The sequence below is a fragment of the Bacillus rossius genome (genome assembly GCF_032445375.1).
Source record: "Bacillus rossius redtenbacheri isolate Brsri chromosome 4 unlocalized genomic scaffold, Brsri_v3 Brsri_v3_scf4_2, whole genome shotgun sequence".
Classification (NCBI taxonomy): domain Eukaryota; kingdom Metazoa; phylum Arthropoda; class Insecta; order Phasmatodea; family Bacillidae; genus Bacillus; species Bacillus rossius.
The window spans coordinates 34625969-34641979 of NW_026962011.1; the positions used below are offsets into that span (position 1 = coordinate 34625969).

The 16011-nt window shown below is 34.5% G+C and overlaps 1 protein-coding gene across 1 annotated transcript in view; it reads right to left on the minus strand.

Moving 5' to 3' along the window:
• Window positions 1–1777: 1777 nt before the first annotated feature.
• Window positions 1778–16011, minus strand: part of LOC134541830 (putative uncharacterized protein DDB_G0271606) — a 61638-nt gene continuing 47404 nt past the window's right edge. Inside the window, exons 14-18 of the mRNA XM_063385525.1 lie at window positions 15369–15491; window positions 12064–12211; window positions 10350–10515; window positions 9077–9268; window positions 1778–7295 (exon numbers count right to left, since the gene is read on the minus strand). Coding sequence (XP_063241595.1) covers window positions 7095–7295; window positions 9077–9268; window positions 10350–10515; window positions 12064–12211; window positions 15369–15491 — 830 coding nt within the window. The 3' untranslated portion in view covers window positions 1778–7094. The remainder of the gene's footprint in view (window positions 7296–9076; window positions 9269–10349; window positions 10516–12063; window positions 12212–15368; window positions 15492–16011) is intronic.

The following is a 16011-nucleotide window of genomic DNA, read 5'->3' on the forward strand; positions in this document are numbered from 1 at the left end:
CATCACTTAGTCCTTGCTGTCTCACTTGGTGTTTAGACTTACAACAAAGATTTTATACACTTCAATCACCCCAAGAATGAAATTTTCTAAGCTTTACCATGCATTGTATTTTTTTCAGCTTTAATGGCAAAGAATTGGTTGCCCAGAAATGAACTGTCTACAAATTCAGTCATGATAACTTTTTTCTTCAAATAGAAATAAATTTTCAACATGTGCAAAATATTTCTTCCAAAAATCAACCATCCTAATTTTGTACAAGGAACTAACCTCAAAATGTAATTTATATTTTTCCTATATGACAGTAGTGACTTTTTAGTTATTGGTATTTAATTTTCATGAATTTTCATGTACTGTGATTATTGGATCACTGCTAACTGATTAGATTGACCTGTTATTAACGTCAAATTGTTTCAAAAATATGCATACAAAAAGAAAAAACTTTCAGAAAGGGAAATTTATAAGAAAAATGTAGTGCAATATAACTACATACATACTTCTGTAAGAAATTGGTTACTTAAGTGTTAACAGTTCTGCAGTTATGATAACAGTAGTTTTAAAAAAAACTAACAGTAGCCTGCAGGGCCGCAACTAGAGGGGGGCAAGCGGGGCATACGCCCCGGGCGCAAAGCCGTGGGGGCGCAAAGCCGTGGGGGCGCCGAAATCATTGTTTGCATTGTAATTCCTACTACAACTGGTAACTGGTAAACAGTTTTTTTAACTTGCATGCCGGGAATGTCTGATCTGATTTACAATATAACGTCTCAACATATATTTAATGAACAAGTCTAGTGATTATACGGACTACTTTATGGACATATGTAGTGGGTTCATGCATGGAAGGTACAGCAGCACAGAAACTGTTACATGTAGGTATGGAAAATGCTTAAATAGCACCATGTTTCCGTGGGAGGGCCCCCGGACCCCCCGCTTTATTGGTGTGGTATGTGCAAAAAAAGAGGGGGGGAGAACCCGCATGAATCCATTCATGCCCCGGGTGCCAGAGGCTCTAGTTGCGGCCCTGGTAGCCTGTATCACTCTTCAAAGGCTGTTACTGTCAAGGTAATTCTATAAAGAAAAGTGTAATCCTTTACTTTATATTATACATATAAAGGCAAGACTATTTTGTGTACACCCTAACTGTGTCCACTGTGCCATATATGAGGAATAAATTGTGTTTTAAGGGCATTATATTTAATTTAAACATTCTTAAAATGATGTAAGGAAATTATGTACAATAGTAGTTCATACTTCACTCAAGACACTTCTTATCACCACAATAGGTGAGGCCTGAGCGAAAATTCGACTAAGCGACTATCAAAGCTCTTTATAATATATTTGATCTAATTTCGTCTCAAAATTTGCTCATTAAATTTTTTTATTTTTTATTTTTTGATGAATATGTTTTGCTTGAATATAGTTGGTTACTTAAAAAAATCGAAAAGAGGCACTCCTGCTTTCATGAATATTAATATTATATGTATGTATTTTTTTTATTTTATAATCTTATTGAATGATGGTTGTATACGGGCCCAATTGGTTAATCACTTACAGTTCAAACATTACAAATGTTAAATAACTTTTTTTTTTACTTCAATCCTGTATTTTATAAAATAAGTGTAATAAAAAAACAATATTATTCACAATTCCATTTGCCTTTGCGAATGCATATTTGAAATATTCAATTTGATATTCACTTTGCATCACAAACTAGTATTCTTACGGGCCTAACTAGGAGTATAAATAATTGTATTTTATTTTCATCATAATAAAACAACACTTGATGATAAATGTTATATTTAATGAAAAATCTATAAATTCTCATGTACAGTAACATGTTCGAACAGGCAGTGATGCGAGCTGTGTTACTATGAAGGAAGTAATTTTACTTAATACAAAAAAAAACTTTTTTTTTTCCAACAGTAAGGGCAAGAAAACTTTTACATGCCTTCTTTTTTAATTTGATGGTTTGTTTAAGTGACTTAATATATTAAAATTTGTAAACTTAATATTTTTTCCCTTTTTCTTATAAGAAAGGAAATATACATACCAACCAAAACCTCTTTTTCTAAACACAAAGCTTTAAAACAACTTTTTTTTTTTGTTTTGGGTAGGCACAACAAAAATCTTTAAATATGAAACTAATACATTCACAAACTTATTGATGCTCTTAAAATATAATTTTTAAAGAACACCAAAAAATAATAGCCTGTATTTCAACACTACACTTTACATATTGCAATTGCAAACACATAACAAACACTTCAGTCATAACAAAACATGAATAACTCATTTTTATAATATGTACACTTTAGTACAAAAAATACACACATTTCTCATTTAACAAAAGAATATGAAAATAGAAAATCATTATTTAAATATGCTCATGACCAGAAGAAACACAGAAATCTGAAACCTATCAGAACCTTCAGAAACCTAAATATATATACCTCATTCTGTAGAGTCCACACACATCTCCTTTTGCAATGTCAGATCAGATGAGCATAGATGGTTCATGCATACTCCTAAACTTTCTCAAAATTAAAGAAACCGTAATCATTATTTCCAATTAATACTGGAACTTAACTTGAAGAACACTTCAATTTGCATCTTAACCAATAGAGACAAGATTTTATAGCTAACTGCATAAAATACTGAAAAATAATACAAAAATGAAAGTTATTGTATAAAATAAACACCAACTCAAAAGTAATTTCAATCAAATGATTTGTCTTTAAAAATTAATATTCCAAATAAATCATGTACGTCTCAGACAAATAGATATGACAAATAACTGTGCAGCATACTTAAAACAAACTCATGCTTGCTTGTTTAAATTTTTTTACTGAGAAAATAAGCCCCAAAATAAATAATTTTAATTTTATATAATAATTAAATTCATCATAATTACAGCATTTAGAGAAAAAAATTCATAAGTGTTTATTAATTTTTATGTTGAATCAAAAAAATAATTTGAAAAATAAAATGCCAAATTCCAAAATCTTTAGTTTCCAAAATAAAAATAACTGAAACTGAAATCACAAAGTCTTGCCTCTACGGATAAGGTAGATTCTTGATCATACTACAGCCATTACAATATCCTAAAAAGATTCATGTAGCTGTGCCTTCTCCAGAATAACTTTTTTTTTTTTTTTTTTTTCATTTTAGCAACTGCAGATTGCTCACTACTATTACTGTGCCATTTTTACTTCAATACTCTGCATTTTAGCAAAATAAATAAGAAATAAATTCAGTAATGCAAAATTGTGTTTGGTACGGTTCTCAAAACGCAGCAGTAAATTCCTGTCCAATGAGGTGATCTCCAGGAACTGTAAAAGGTTGGCTGGCGACTCCGCCTACGAACAGTCGCGTAGTTTATATCAAAGAAGAACCCTGGCAGTTCTCACCTAATCACGGTGTGCCAACCCACACAGTATTTCACGTCTATGCAACTTCCACTTCACTAAATCCAGGTGGTTAAGTGCTAAACAACTGCCTTTATTTATTTTTTTAAAAAAACGACAGTGCATTCTAACCCAGCGAAATGATGTGACAGGCAACTTAACTATAACCTTAATTTTTCCAAAGCTGCAGTTGCTTTATTTACGGTGGTCAAGTGACTATAATGAGCCCATTCAATCAACACAATCCTGCAGGAGAAGCAAATTTACACTGAACCTAACTGACAAGGAGAGAGCAGGCTAGCCAGGTCTCAGAATATCTCCAACACTTGGCGTGAAAAAATAAAAAGTGTGAGCATGGAGTCCACGCGTGACAGAAGTGAAACTTCTTGCTTAATAGGCATAGTTAGAGATAAAATATTTACATTTTCAATCACACTATTTTGATAAAAATGAATGATAATTGCACAAATCAATAACTCTTTTCCACACGAATAAATACTTTGTAAATAACAAATATGATAGCATTAATCATTATCATTAGCCTTTACGAAAACTCAGGAGGAGACAAACACAAACAGCGTTACGAGAATTCCGTAGCATCACTGCTCCTTCATTTCTACCGCTTCCCTGCCATAATTTCAGGTCGTTACAACCAGCATATGGAATGCTCTGCTACGTACCTATTCCCACCCTTTTTACCATTTAACCATTCGACCACTAGCGCATGCGTCGAGTGCTGTCGCCGCTGACACACCGGTTTCCCCACCACGCAGCTAACTAATCCCCTCATGTGATCCGAATTTTCTTAACGCTCAAAAATTGTAGCCCCTCCCTCAGCAAAGAAGTTTCACTTAAAAAAAAATAACGAAAAGGAAAAAAATTGCATGCAGCGAGATTTGCTCCAACGACAGTGGTTACTAGACAAGCATCCTGCCAGGTGAGTTACGAGCTCGCTTGGGCAGTAAAATAACATTCAGTCTACTTAAGTCGCTTAAAATTTCTAAATAGCATAATTATCTGGTATGCTTCGCTATTCAGCCCAATGGCTTTGTTCATTTAATAGTCAAGAGGTGACCTTCCCCTACGTCAAGAAAGATATTCTGAGACTGAGACCTTGTAACCCTGCCCTCTCCTTGTGAGAAATGTTTAAGAAATTTCTTATTTAAATTAACAACCACAAAAAATATATATATATATATAATTTTTTTATGCAAATTATGGCATAGGGAGTACTGACACGTGGTAAGTACATAAATGATTGACTTCTGTTAGAACAAGCAGTTGCGATAGTTGAGTAAGCATCAACTAACAGCATCTATAATAGTATCGAACGCAACATAAAATAATTGCAACACATTTTGTGTTTTGTCTGGTGAAGTCGGTCGATAGTACACCAAGTTAATACAACAGCTGTGGCGTATTTACACTGTGAAACTGCTTTGAGACAATTATGGAAGATAACAATATAACACATTGCTATACGAAAAAGAATAATAAAGTGACTGTATAACAAAAAAAAATCACTTGGTTACAATTAAAGGCTCTGGAACATAGTGATGCAAGTCAAGACTTTTGCAGATAGTAGACTTTTTCCATACCAAATAATAACATTTCAGAGATGAAATTATGTAGCTAATTAAAAGCTGTAACATTTTTTTACTTACAACCTATGTTCCAGAGCTCCTCAATCATTTTTAATAGTGAAAATTTTTTTGCTACTGTTATCCTTATTATATCAGTGATTATTTCTAGTGGACAGTGTTTCAGGCACCTAAGAAACTATGATTTTTAAATTAAGAGAGAAAAAATCATTAATGGCAACAATCTCTTTATATTAATTTTAGAACTAACATAAAGAATTTTTTTCTCAAACTAAAACAGTTAAGTAGAGGTGAGAAATTAGCAGTGTATTCACTCACATGTGGCAACAAATAAATTATTTCGCTGCCTACTTTCCATCATAAAAAATAGTTCAGAACTTCTGCCCACCAATACACTGTGAAAATTATGTTAATAAGACCACTAGTACAACAGTTTACAGTGATGAAAAATAAGTAAAGGGAAAAAAGTCTCATGATTTCTCTGCAGAATATGTTAAACTCATCATAAAGTTGCACAATCACACACACACACACACCAGTTTTCTTATACACATTTCAGACTCCTTTGTGATAAACACATGCATCATGTCACACAACAAATTAAAATGCTGTTGTGGCATGCAAACAAATAGTGTCACTTATTCTCTACAATATTTCACAGACCCCACGACTGACCCAAGGAACAGGCTTACCACATGTACAAAGAGTAAAAACATTACTTGCCAAAATATTTGCATTCTACAACATACAACACCTACAAGACTACAAATTCCTGCATTGTACGTGTGCATGATATTGTTTGCATCACCATGCACATGCATAAAGCACTTTGCATCACGGAAGTGTGGTTGACAGCTGAAATCTGCTGAAATCTGTCCCAGATAAGACAAAAAGAACAGCATAGCTCTGGCTTTGAACCAATACACAACCTGATTGAGTTTCAACTGTCAGGATTTCAGTAAAATGAGTAAATACACAAAAATAATTGTAAAAAAAAATTCAACATTTGTATTTCATAAATAAACTACTTGGGTATAATATGCATTATATCATACCAATGCTATATTGAAAATAAATTATGAACTTTCATAAACTACAGGAAATGTAACAATTCCTAGTAAGTAAAGATATAGTTGATGTGAATTAGCTTTGAAGTGACTCAGTTATCAAAGTTGTATTTTTACTGATAATTACTAGTATGCCATTATGAAAGAGTTAAGGCACATTTGTTTTAAAAATATTAAATATAAAATGATTTTTCAAGCTGGAACTAAAATACTATGTTATCCTATTAATAACAGAATATAGGTATACCAGAGTGGAAAAACTAAACCTTGGAAAATTAATCTTCACATCTATAATAAACCTATTATTTAGTAATAGAATTTTAACGATGCTATTTTAATTGAATGAAATTCCTTCAAAATCTGTATATGATAAACACTTTGTGCACCATTCGATTAAAAAAGAAAATAGCATTTTTAAGAAGGTAATGATGGTAACTAGGACATTATTTTTGTTACATTGTAACAAAGTAATCATACAGTAATATGGAATAAGGTACAGTCTTACGTGCAATTCAAAACTATTGCATGAAAATAAACTCACTAATATTAGAGATCAATACTTGGTGAACTGTAATGCAATGCATCCTGGATAGCGATAACTGCAGAGCTGAACAATAAAAAAAAACTATAAAATAAAAGTCATAAAAGTCTAACTTTAAAATATGTGCATAACCAAGAAAATGCCCGTGACTATGATAACGATAACAATTCTTCTGTGCACATCGGTTATTATGAAAACTATTTATAAAGTTTTTTTGGTCTGAATTCTAGTGTTTCGAACTAGTTTCAAATTGTTAAGGTCAAAGTAACAAGATAATAGGACCACGCGTGCAAGTTCCGTCATTTCCCATGTGTAAAGTCACTTTACAAAAAATATCAGTGCACAGAGCAGGTACGGAAAACACAACTGCCGGAGTTCAGGAACTGAAAAAAATTTGGCAGAGCCGAGTCCGTTCCCAGTTCGAACAGCCGTCTCTGTGCACTAGTCGAGGTAAGGTACGGGACAGCGCGAAGCACGAAGCCGCCTACTTGTCCTTGTCGCCGCGCATCGTGTCGATCTTCGCGACTATCTTCAGCGCCGGCCCGAGCTTCATGGACATGGCTTGCATGAGGTGGTCCTCCTTCAGCAGCATCAGTGCCTGGCCGTCTATCTCCTGGATCGCGAAGTCGTCCACGTAGTCCGAGCAGCCGGGCAGCGTCCTGATGAACTCGCACACTTCCGACACCTGCAACACACGTCCCGCGGTGCACACTCCACAAGCCGCCAGTTGTCCCAGTGTTTGTTTGGGACTCGGCATCTGTCACCAGCAAGGTCGTAAAAAAATGTTAAAACATTTGATGCAAACCTAGGTTGAAGGAGAAGGAATCAGCAAATTTACTATATATTTACTATATAGCAGCAATAGCTAACTTAACTCTTTGAGGACCAGATATCATCTTTGAAATTTATCCAAGGGCCAGGCAATATGAATTAATATTAAATTTCTAACAATTTTTGGGTCATGTTATCATGTAGAGTTAACCATCTATACAATAAATAAAATATGTGGTACAGTACAACCCTATTATAACGTTCCCCTATAAGAACAAAGTATTTATTTCCTGCGTATACAGTTTCATAAATGGTGCATTTCCTACATATAATGTTTGCTTTCTTAAATTAAATCAACCAGAGACTCAAAAACCATTATTTAAATGTAGTGAAGAGTGAATATAACATGTATTGGTCCGGGCTGTACAGTTTATATACCTTCCTTTTGGAATTTATTTTTTAATTATAATTTTTTGACCACGTTCGTAAGTCCAGGACACTGTCGACAGTCATCCCAAGGACCGTTTCCCTTAACCGTACCGTGGACACGAAGCGTACCCAGGATTTAACCAAGTGTGATTTTTATGTAAGAACATTTCAGGTTTGTTCAGATTCCTAACTTACAAATTGTTTTGGATTACAAGCGGGGAAACAATTGTGCTGTTTCATGTACTGTCTAACAAAGTAATAATATTTGGTTCAACAATTGGGTGTGCCAATACGTATGCAACTTGCTTGGCTTTTTTAAGGTGCCAGCACTTTTACATGCAACCGAGCTGTTCATATGGAAGTGAGCACGCAATGTCCATGCACACACACACACACACACACACACACGCGCGCATGCGCACACATCAAACACCCATAGTTTAAGAGTGAATTTACCAGCACAACTATCCCATGCACAGAGCAAGGTGCCTTCACAGTACAACGTTGGACTCATGTTATTGAGGATCCGGTTCTGAATCCCATACGGACTTCAGTCTACCATAGTTTCCTAGAAATTATTCTGCTTCCATAATTTGAAATGTTTGCTGATTATTTAATTTAAAAAAATTAAATAACTTTAAAATAAAGTTTGTTTAACAGTTTTATAAATTCAATATGAGAAACTAAAATGACAAATTATACTTTTATACTTCACTTCTAGAAAAAACTTATGGCAGGTAATTGTTTGGTATATAGAGATGAATCAACGGTTGGCATATAGACAGACTTAAAACTTTATATATGTATTCATAAATCAACATAATGCTGTTTTTCCAAAAATTCTACAAACTAGAATTTTTTTTTCAGGGTTTTAGGGTGAACTCAATTTTTATTTATTTAAAATAAAGAGTTTAACGATTAAAACGACATATGAACGGTTTCAATTTAAAACTGTATACCAGACAATTTCATGTTTGCTGATTTATGCTACAGCTTAAATATAAATTGGCCTTTCAGGTTCCTAAAAACAATAAATAAACAATTTTTAAATTTAAAGTAAAATTATACAATGAATTTATTTAAAATCATGAACAAAAATACAAAAAATTTTGAATAAAAATTAATTCAGTCCATTGCCCCGATATCCCAGACTTGGACTGTATGTCTTGTCTCTAATGACCTCACTGTTGAGACACAGCACCAATTACTTGCCTACTCATCACAGGTCGAATAATGTCTAGAAGCCGGCCAGAACTACGAACTCACCGTCCACTTAAGAGGGTTTATCTTCGGCTGGGCGGACGACAGCACGGACTCGGCGGAGCTGTCCTCCATGTCGACGGGCGGGACCTCCGGAGCCTCCGACGGGGACAACGAGCTCTCTGCCCCGGACGCGGCAGAGTCGTTGGTGTCGGTGTTCTCGTCCGTCGTCGCCACTGCTTGAGACTGGCCCGGTACCTGCTCAACACACTCCTTATCAGCCGTTCAGTCTGATAATACTTTGCAAAACAATGATAACCTAAAAAGTAACCTCATTTTTTCGCAAGCAACTACTGTTCTCTGGTATAAAACACAACTTGTAGGCAATGAGTTGAGGTTCTTGTGCACAGTTGGTAACTATGGCTCTAGCAACTCTTAAGCATAAATGTAAAATGTATAACAAAAAAAAAGTTTCCTGTTTAGAAGAATACTGATCGCTAGCGAGTTGAATAATTTTGCAACAACCCTAAAGCGCACACTTAATTTTTTTTAAAAGATATTTATTCACAAGTCTAAAATAATTTTTTTTTTAATTTCAGATTCTTCTTATCCTTTATATCAAGTTAAGACCAGTTTTCAATAAAAGTACAGTTACACCTCGACTTACATTACCCAATCTTACGCTAATCCAAAGTTAAGCGATTTTTAAATATTCTTGTCAATTCGTTTGTCTTTCATTTTAACGTCTCGCGACTCTCTATTCTCTACCCCATCCACATTATTGTTAGCATGCTATGAAGAAATATTGCCTGAGAAGAAAAAAATGATCTGTCAGACGACAGATTTTATGAAGCCTTCTCTGTCAAAATAACGTCGGTTTACGTTTTAGCAATTCATAATAAAATAATTTTTGTATTATCTGAGATTTCATAACACACGTTATCTAAATTATATTTTTTTTTAGTTTCTGGCCCCAATTAAACCTAATTTATAAGTACATATGTATTTATATGCAACATTGCATCCGACTTACACGGTTATAGCTCATTCCCAACCATCACTAAGTTCAGGGAATTACTGTATTCTGATAACAGAATATGTCAAGTACTTAAATCACATTATGTTTAAACTTGCTAACCTTACAGGCATTTATATCAGAAATTGATTCTGCTTGATTTATTACACGCCAATCTACCCCTTACGGGACCAGTATATACTCTTACAGATCTCTGGTCTACCGGTTAGAAACTTTCATCCGTCATGAGAGCTGTTTTCTAATAAGCCAAGAGGCATACCACAAAGGGCATAGATCAGCCACGTTTCAAAAAAATAAACTTACCAAGTCTTTGTTCTTCCCAAGGTTTTTCTGCCTCTGTAGGTCTTTAGAGTCTGGCTGTTGCTCATCCAATGATATGTTGTTGTTGTTTGTGCTTGGAGTATTGTTATTGTTGTTGGAGGTTGCTGGTTTGTATAGACCAACGCGTTTACTGCAACCAACGTTATACCTAGCATTAAAAAACTATTCGTTATTTTCTCATACCAGCTGAACACAATGCATTATTTCTAGCACAAAATACCTTAAGCAGAGTGCACATTAATTTTCAAGATTATCGTTTTAAAAGCTAACAAGGAAAGAAAACATAGGGCAAGGATCGTAGGAGAAGATGTATTTTAATAACATAATTACAATAACGAATACCAAAATATAGACAAATTAAGAAAAATATATAATTAAGAACATATCAAACAGAAGAGAAGATTTAAGTGTAAGAATCAGGAAAATGCATACATTTAAACAATAGGCATTGTGAAAATTCCGCCTTTTGTTCTGCCAGTTCTCAGTGGAACCATTAAAATTAGAACCAACATAATTGACCCTCGATTTTTGAGGAAACTGTACAATTTAAGATCACAAGCCACGTGACAATCGATAAGTTGACAGAATATTCACACACATATTGGAATGTGGAAAACCTCCAAAAACAGTAGTTGGCAATGCTCAGTTTTTGCAAATATAGTCATACATTCTTTGCAGTAGCAGAGCCAATTGAGAGGCAAGGGCTGAACTGATGCCAACACACTAAATATAATGATGTTTTTTGGAGAGGAGGAGGGAAGTGGGAAAATTACAAAAAAAAATTAGTTTCTGAAAACATTTGGGGTGGGGGGACAAGTACACTACACAACACAACACACCACACACACAAACAACATTAATCTTTCTAACAAATTTCAATTAATGTCCTTACTGTAGCAAAATGTAGTACGCAAATGGTAAAAATTAATTACATTCCTGTTTGATCTTTATCGTGCATTTTTACCTACAAGCTCATTTTACATCTACATCTGAGGTAGACTTCATTATAAATATTTAACTGCAAAAATATACTTTTATCACTTTTAAAAATCACACTATTTTTTTAAAAAAAAGGTAGTACATACTTACTAAACATCTAACATTTATTAAATAAATCAAAATAATTTAAAACAAATTACTTACAATTAAATCTAAACAAACAACACTTAACTAAAAATAAAACAATACTGTTAACCAATAAAATATAGTCTCCACCTGCAATGTGAACACACCAAGAATTTATGGTGTTATAAAAATGCAAACTATGTTACTAAAAATAGTAGATATTATCTTTATCATCATTAAAAATTAAAACACAGGTAATAATAGGTACATGTTGAAACTGAAACAAACTTAAACTGAAACATTCAATAATTTTCAAAAAATGCAATGTTAAAAGCATGTACCTTTTCTTGTGATGTTTCTCTATATGTCTTTACCCATGATTCTATTTGTACATAACATTTTAAGTTTTTAAATAAAAAGCCAAAATAAAGATTAATGAAATGAACTGTATATTTTAAAGGCTACAATGAGGTAATTGAGGTGAATTTCACTGCATGTCAGTGTTATATACTTCCGTTTTAGTGTTTGGCGGTGAATTGACTCAATTTCGCTGTTATTTTGGTTTTATCGCTGTTCACCATATAATGTTGCCTCTACGCATAAAGTATGAACTGTGAGAGCAATAAATTACCTCTTGGAACAAGCAACCGAGCAGAAGCGCTTGGAAGACTTCCGAAACCTGCTGCGGACGTCCATTTTCCCACAGAACTCGCACTTGGCAAGTTCTCCTTTAGGCCCAGGTGGGGAGCTGGGGCTGGCATCCACCGACTGCTTCTTTTCTGCACGGAAGATAAGTACCTTGCAGCACAGCTTGTAGAACAATGTGCGATGAGAAAAGGAATGAATTAGAATCTAATATTTTTTTTTATTAAAATCACATTACCACTTATGGGCATTCTAATGCATCTAAAAACTAGGCAAAGGTGAATACCGCTCGGTAATACTGGTGTCTATGGCTTTTTTGGTATCCACTTCGTAACCAGTCACTCTTTGCCTGAGTGTGTTGGACATTGGTGGTAACGAAAATGTATATTGCTTTCCAGAAACTGTAGCTGCACTGAGTTTAGCAGTGGTTACGTGCAGTTGCAAAGTATTAGTTGTCTTCTAGGAACAAGACCATTATAAAAGTACTTTACACGAATGCTTGTATGAACCCCCCCGCCCCCCTCAAGAATTTTTCAGATTAGGATACATTATCATCTAAATGCTGAGTTAGTAATGTAATGATTTCTTACGTAGTACATAAACATACACATTATTTTGCCCTTAAAAGCTACTAGCTACTTTTTAAGAACTTTTCTTTGTCAACATGTAACGGAACGTACGCCCATTAGGCCATTACGTCTCCGGAGTCGCAGAGCAAGTTTCCTTACTAAGTCACTGAACGTGAATGTTTACATTCAGTCAATACCTAAGCTGTATGATGGTCTTTAATCATTACTTATTTAGGGTAACTTGTGGAACTTTGAAAAGCAGAAAAAATTAAATGTTTACTTTTTGAATACTTTGAAGAACTTTTTAAGTACAGTGCTTGTTTGCGAGGCAGGTAATAACGCCTAGGGCTTCCATTTAATGTCTTTAGTTTGAATTTTCTTAACATTGCATTGGGATGCAAAAGTGACTCAAGTGGCATTGCAGGAAAAATTTGTAAAATGATATTTGCCATAATTAATGAAAGGTAACGTTGTTCACAGGCATTCATGGTTTTGAAGCCCCATGCTTCAGTAGCTACTACAGACATTTCTCCTTTAGTTCATTTGTTTTCTTAATGTGTCAACATTGTTTTTAATTTTGAAGTGTATAAGAAATGTATGGTACAAATGTGTTTCGAACTGAAACTGTTACCAGACAACATGAAAGTCAAAAACTATAGCTAGGGACCCCAGAAAATGGTAAATAAAACTGGCTCATTTTGGTGTAAAAAAATGACAAAAGCGGTGCAAAAAATCAGTGTAAAAATAAGCAAGCGGTGCAAAAAATCGGTGTAAAAATAAGCAATCGGTAGAGACCCCAAAAAAGGTGAAAAAATTATGCCATTGGCGGTGTAAAAAAAAACCTCATAGCGGATAGGCACTACAAAGTAGCAGACTGCCTTACATCGGCCCACTTTGTCTGTCGTTTCATCACACAAGAATACAATCTGTTTGTCTTCTACAGCGTGCCTTACTGCTTCCTTATTTGCCTGGCCAATTTTTGGGACATAAGTTTCTCTAAGAGTGTTGGCTGATGGCAAATCCCCTGCACCTTAAATGTATACATAACTTACAATATACTTATAAATAGGGAGCATTTATAAGGTTATCGCTGAAAATATTAATGGGCTAATTTACTCAAAACAATTCTTAGCCAAACTTAACCTAACCTTTTCAAGATTACTGCTGAATTACAGAGTCAAACCATCAATCAATCAGTCAAAAATATCTTGTGTTGTGCTCACCATTTCACAATGCAATCCATCCTATTTATGTGTTTGTTAATGAGGTACTTGCATATTTATTTGAAGTGAAGGTAAGTTGGGCCTAAAGGTAAGTTAATTGATAATATTGTAGGCCTACATATGCTTATGAACTTTTATTAGAGGGGGAAAACATTTCTAAATAAATAAGGCTAACCTTCAACATGGGTGTTAAACCATTCCCTCATAGCTGGATGATCAGCTTTTTCCAAAGGAATGTTAACTTACAGCATCATATTAACAAAATCAGAAACAAATTCTTGTTTTCTGCTTTTTCAAGCTTGTTTGCTTTTTATTCACGCTGTCGCTTATCGAGATTTGTTTAGACACGGTAGAATTTGCTTGATAAAATAATTCTTTTTTGTTTTGTATGTGTCATTTGACACATGCTTTTTGCACGTGTCTTTGTGTGTCCAATCAAACCGCACGTTGCAGAACTTGCACATCATAATTTTTTCCCGCTGATCAAAAATATAAAATTCATCCGATTTCATCTCTCTTTCGCGATCAAACATTGTCGAAGTTTTCGGCATCTTAGCCATAAATTCAATTGTACCACTAAACTTACAAAATGTGGACGGTATTTGTAAACACTCATAGATATGTGCACGCAAAAAAGACTGCCAACTTAGCTCCATGCGATTAAATTAGGTTAGAAAAATTGACACCAGTGCGCCTTGCGGTAGAAACTACCATTATTCAAAACACGAAAACTGTGGAGTCATTTTTGTTATGTTGGTAGTGCGCACATATCGATTGTTGATATTTGTTACATTTTGTTTTCATTTGTGATGGCAATATTTACTGCTTGTAAACAGAGTAACAAAAATACGTGGATTTCAGTAACGTGTCAAAACGAAGATAATATCACGGCACTAGTCTTTCAGTCAATGTTTATTTCACGCCTATGTTTATGATGGCGTAAATAAATAGAACTTGCGACATAAGGACATTATTTTGTGCGAAAAAGCGTGGATTTCGCGCGAAAATGTGTGAATTTCATGCGAAAATTCATGAATTTCGCGAATATGTCGAAATCATAGGAAAGTCGCAAAATTTGTTTAAAGTATAAAATTTTCGCGTTATTTCGTGAATTTCGCGCTTCACCATTTTTCGGGGTCTCTAACTATAGCCAAACGTCCGATGACGCCGGTACCAGATGAACCATTGAGTCTTTCCTGGTGGCCACCAGGATCGCTTGAGTTAATGGCAGCAAAATGGCGCCATATTTGAATTTTGAAGCGTCCAACACTTGGATTAGTTAATATAAATTTAGGGTAAGCACTATTTACAAATCCAACAAAATGTTTAGTGCTTCTGTTAACCGACCACCCGTGTTCCCTATCTCAACAACAACCTAGTAACAATGTTTTATTAATAACTTTTGCAATTAGTTTTTAATAATGCAGACAACCACAGGCCAGTGATGACTAAATTGTGAGAAAAAATTAGTAGTAGTCTAACGGAGAGCGACTACTCACTCTGTGGTTCGTCACAGTCGGGGTAAGGTTTCCGGTCACCGTTTGGCAGCTGATGGTTTGCAGACTTCGAAATCTGGACCAACTCGCTGTGAACTGTAGCTCGGCTTGGAAAGGGATCTCCTGCTACGAAACAACACACACACACACTCTAGTAACAACTAACAAATATTAATCATAAAGCTTTTTACAATCTACCGCTAACTCTACGGTTAGACCTGAAACAATGATCATCATTTGTTAGTTGTTACATATTTACTTGGTCACCCAGAGGAAATGCAAAATTTCCATATTTTTAACTCAAACAGAACCATGATGTTTTGTCCTGGTTCATCCTACACGAAGTCAAGTTTGAGTCTGTAAACCCTTTAAAAAGGCAGGCTCTTTCGTTTTTGATTCATTTTTCTATCATACTCATCGTAGACCAATTATTTTACAAAAAACCTGTTCCTTAAATAAATTTATTATTTTAATTGATAATAATTATCTTCGTTCATTCCATTCCAGTATTTAACAAAAAAATTTTAAGCCCCTTGTAATGATTTGCTTGCACAACAGAACTCAAGCTTTACACATCCATTTGGTCAAATATAACCTCCTGCATTGAACTTAGTAGACAGTTAAAAAAGCAGTACTTTTAAAGCCA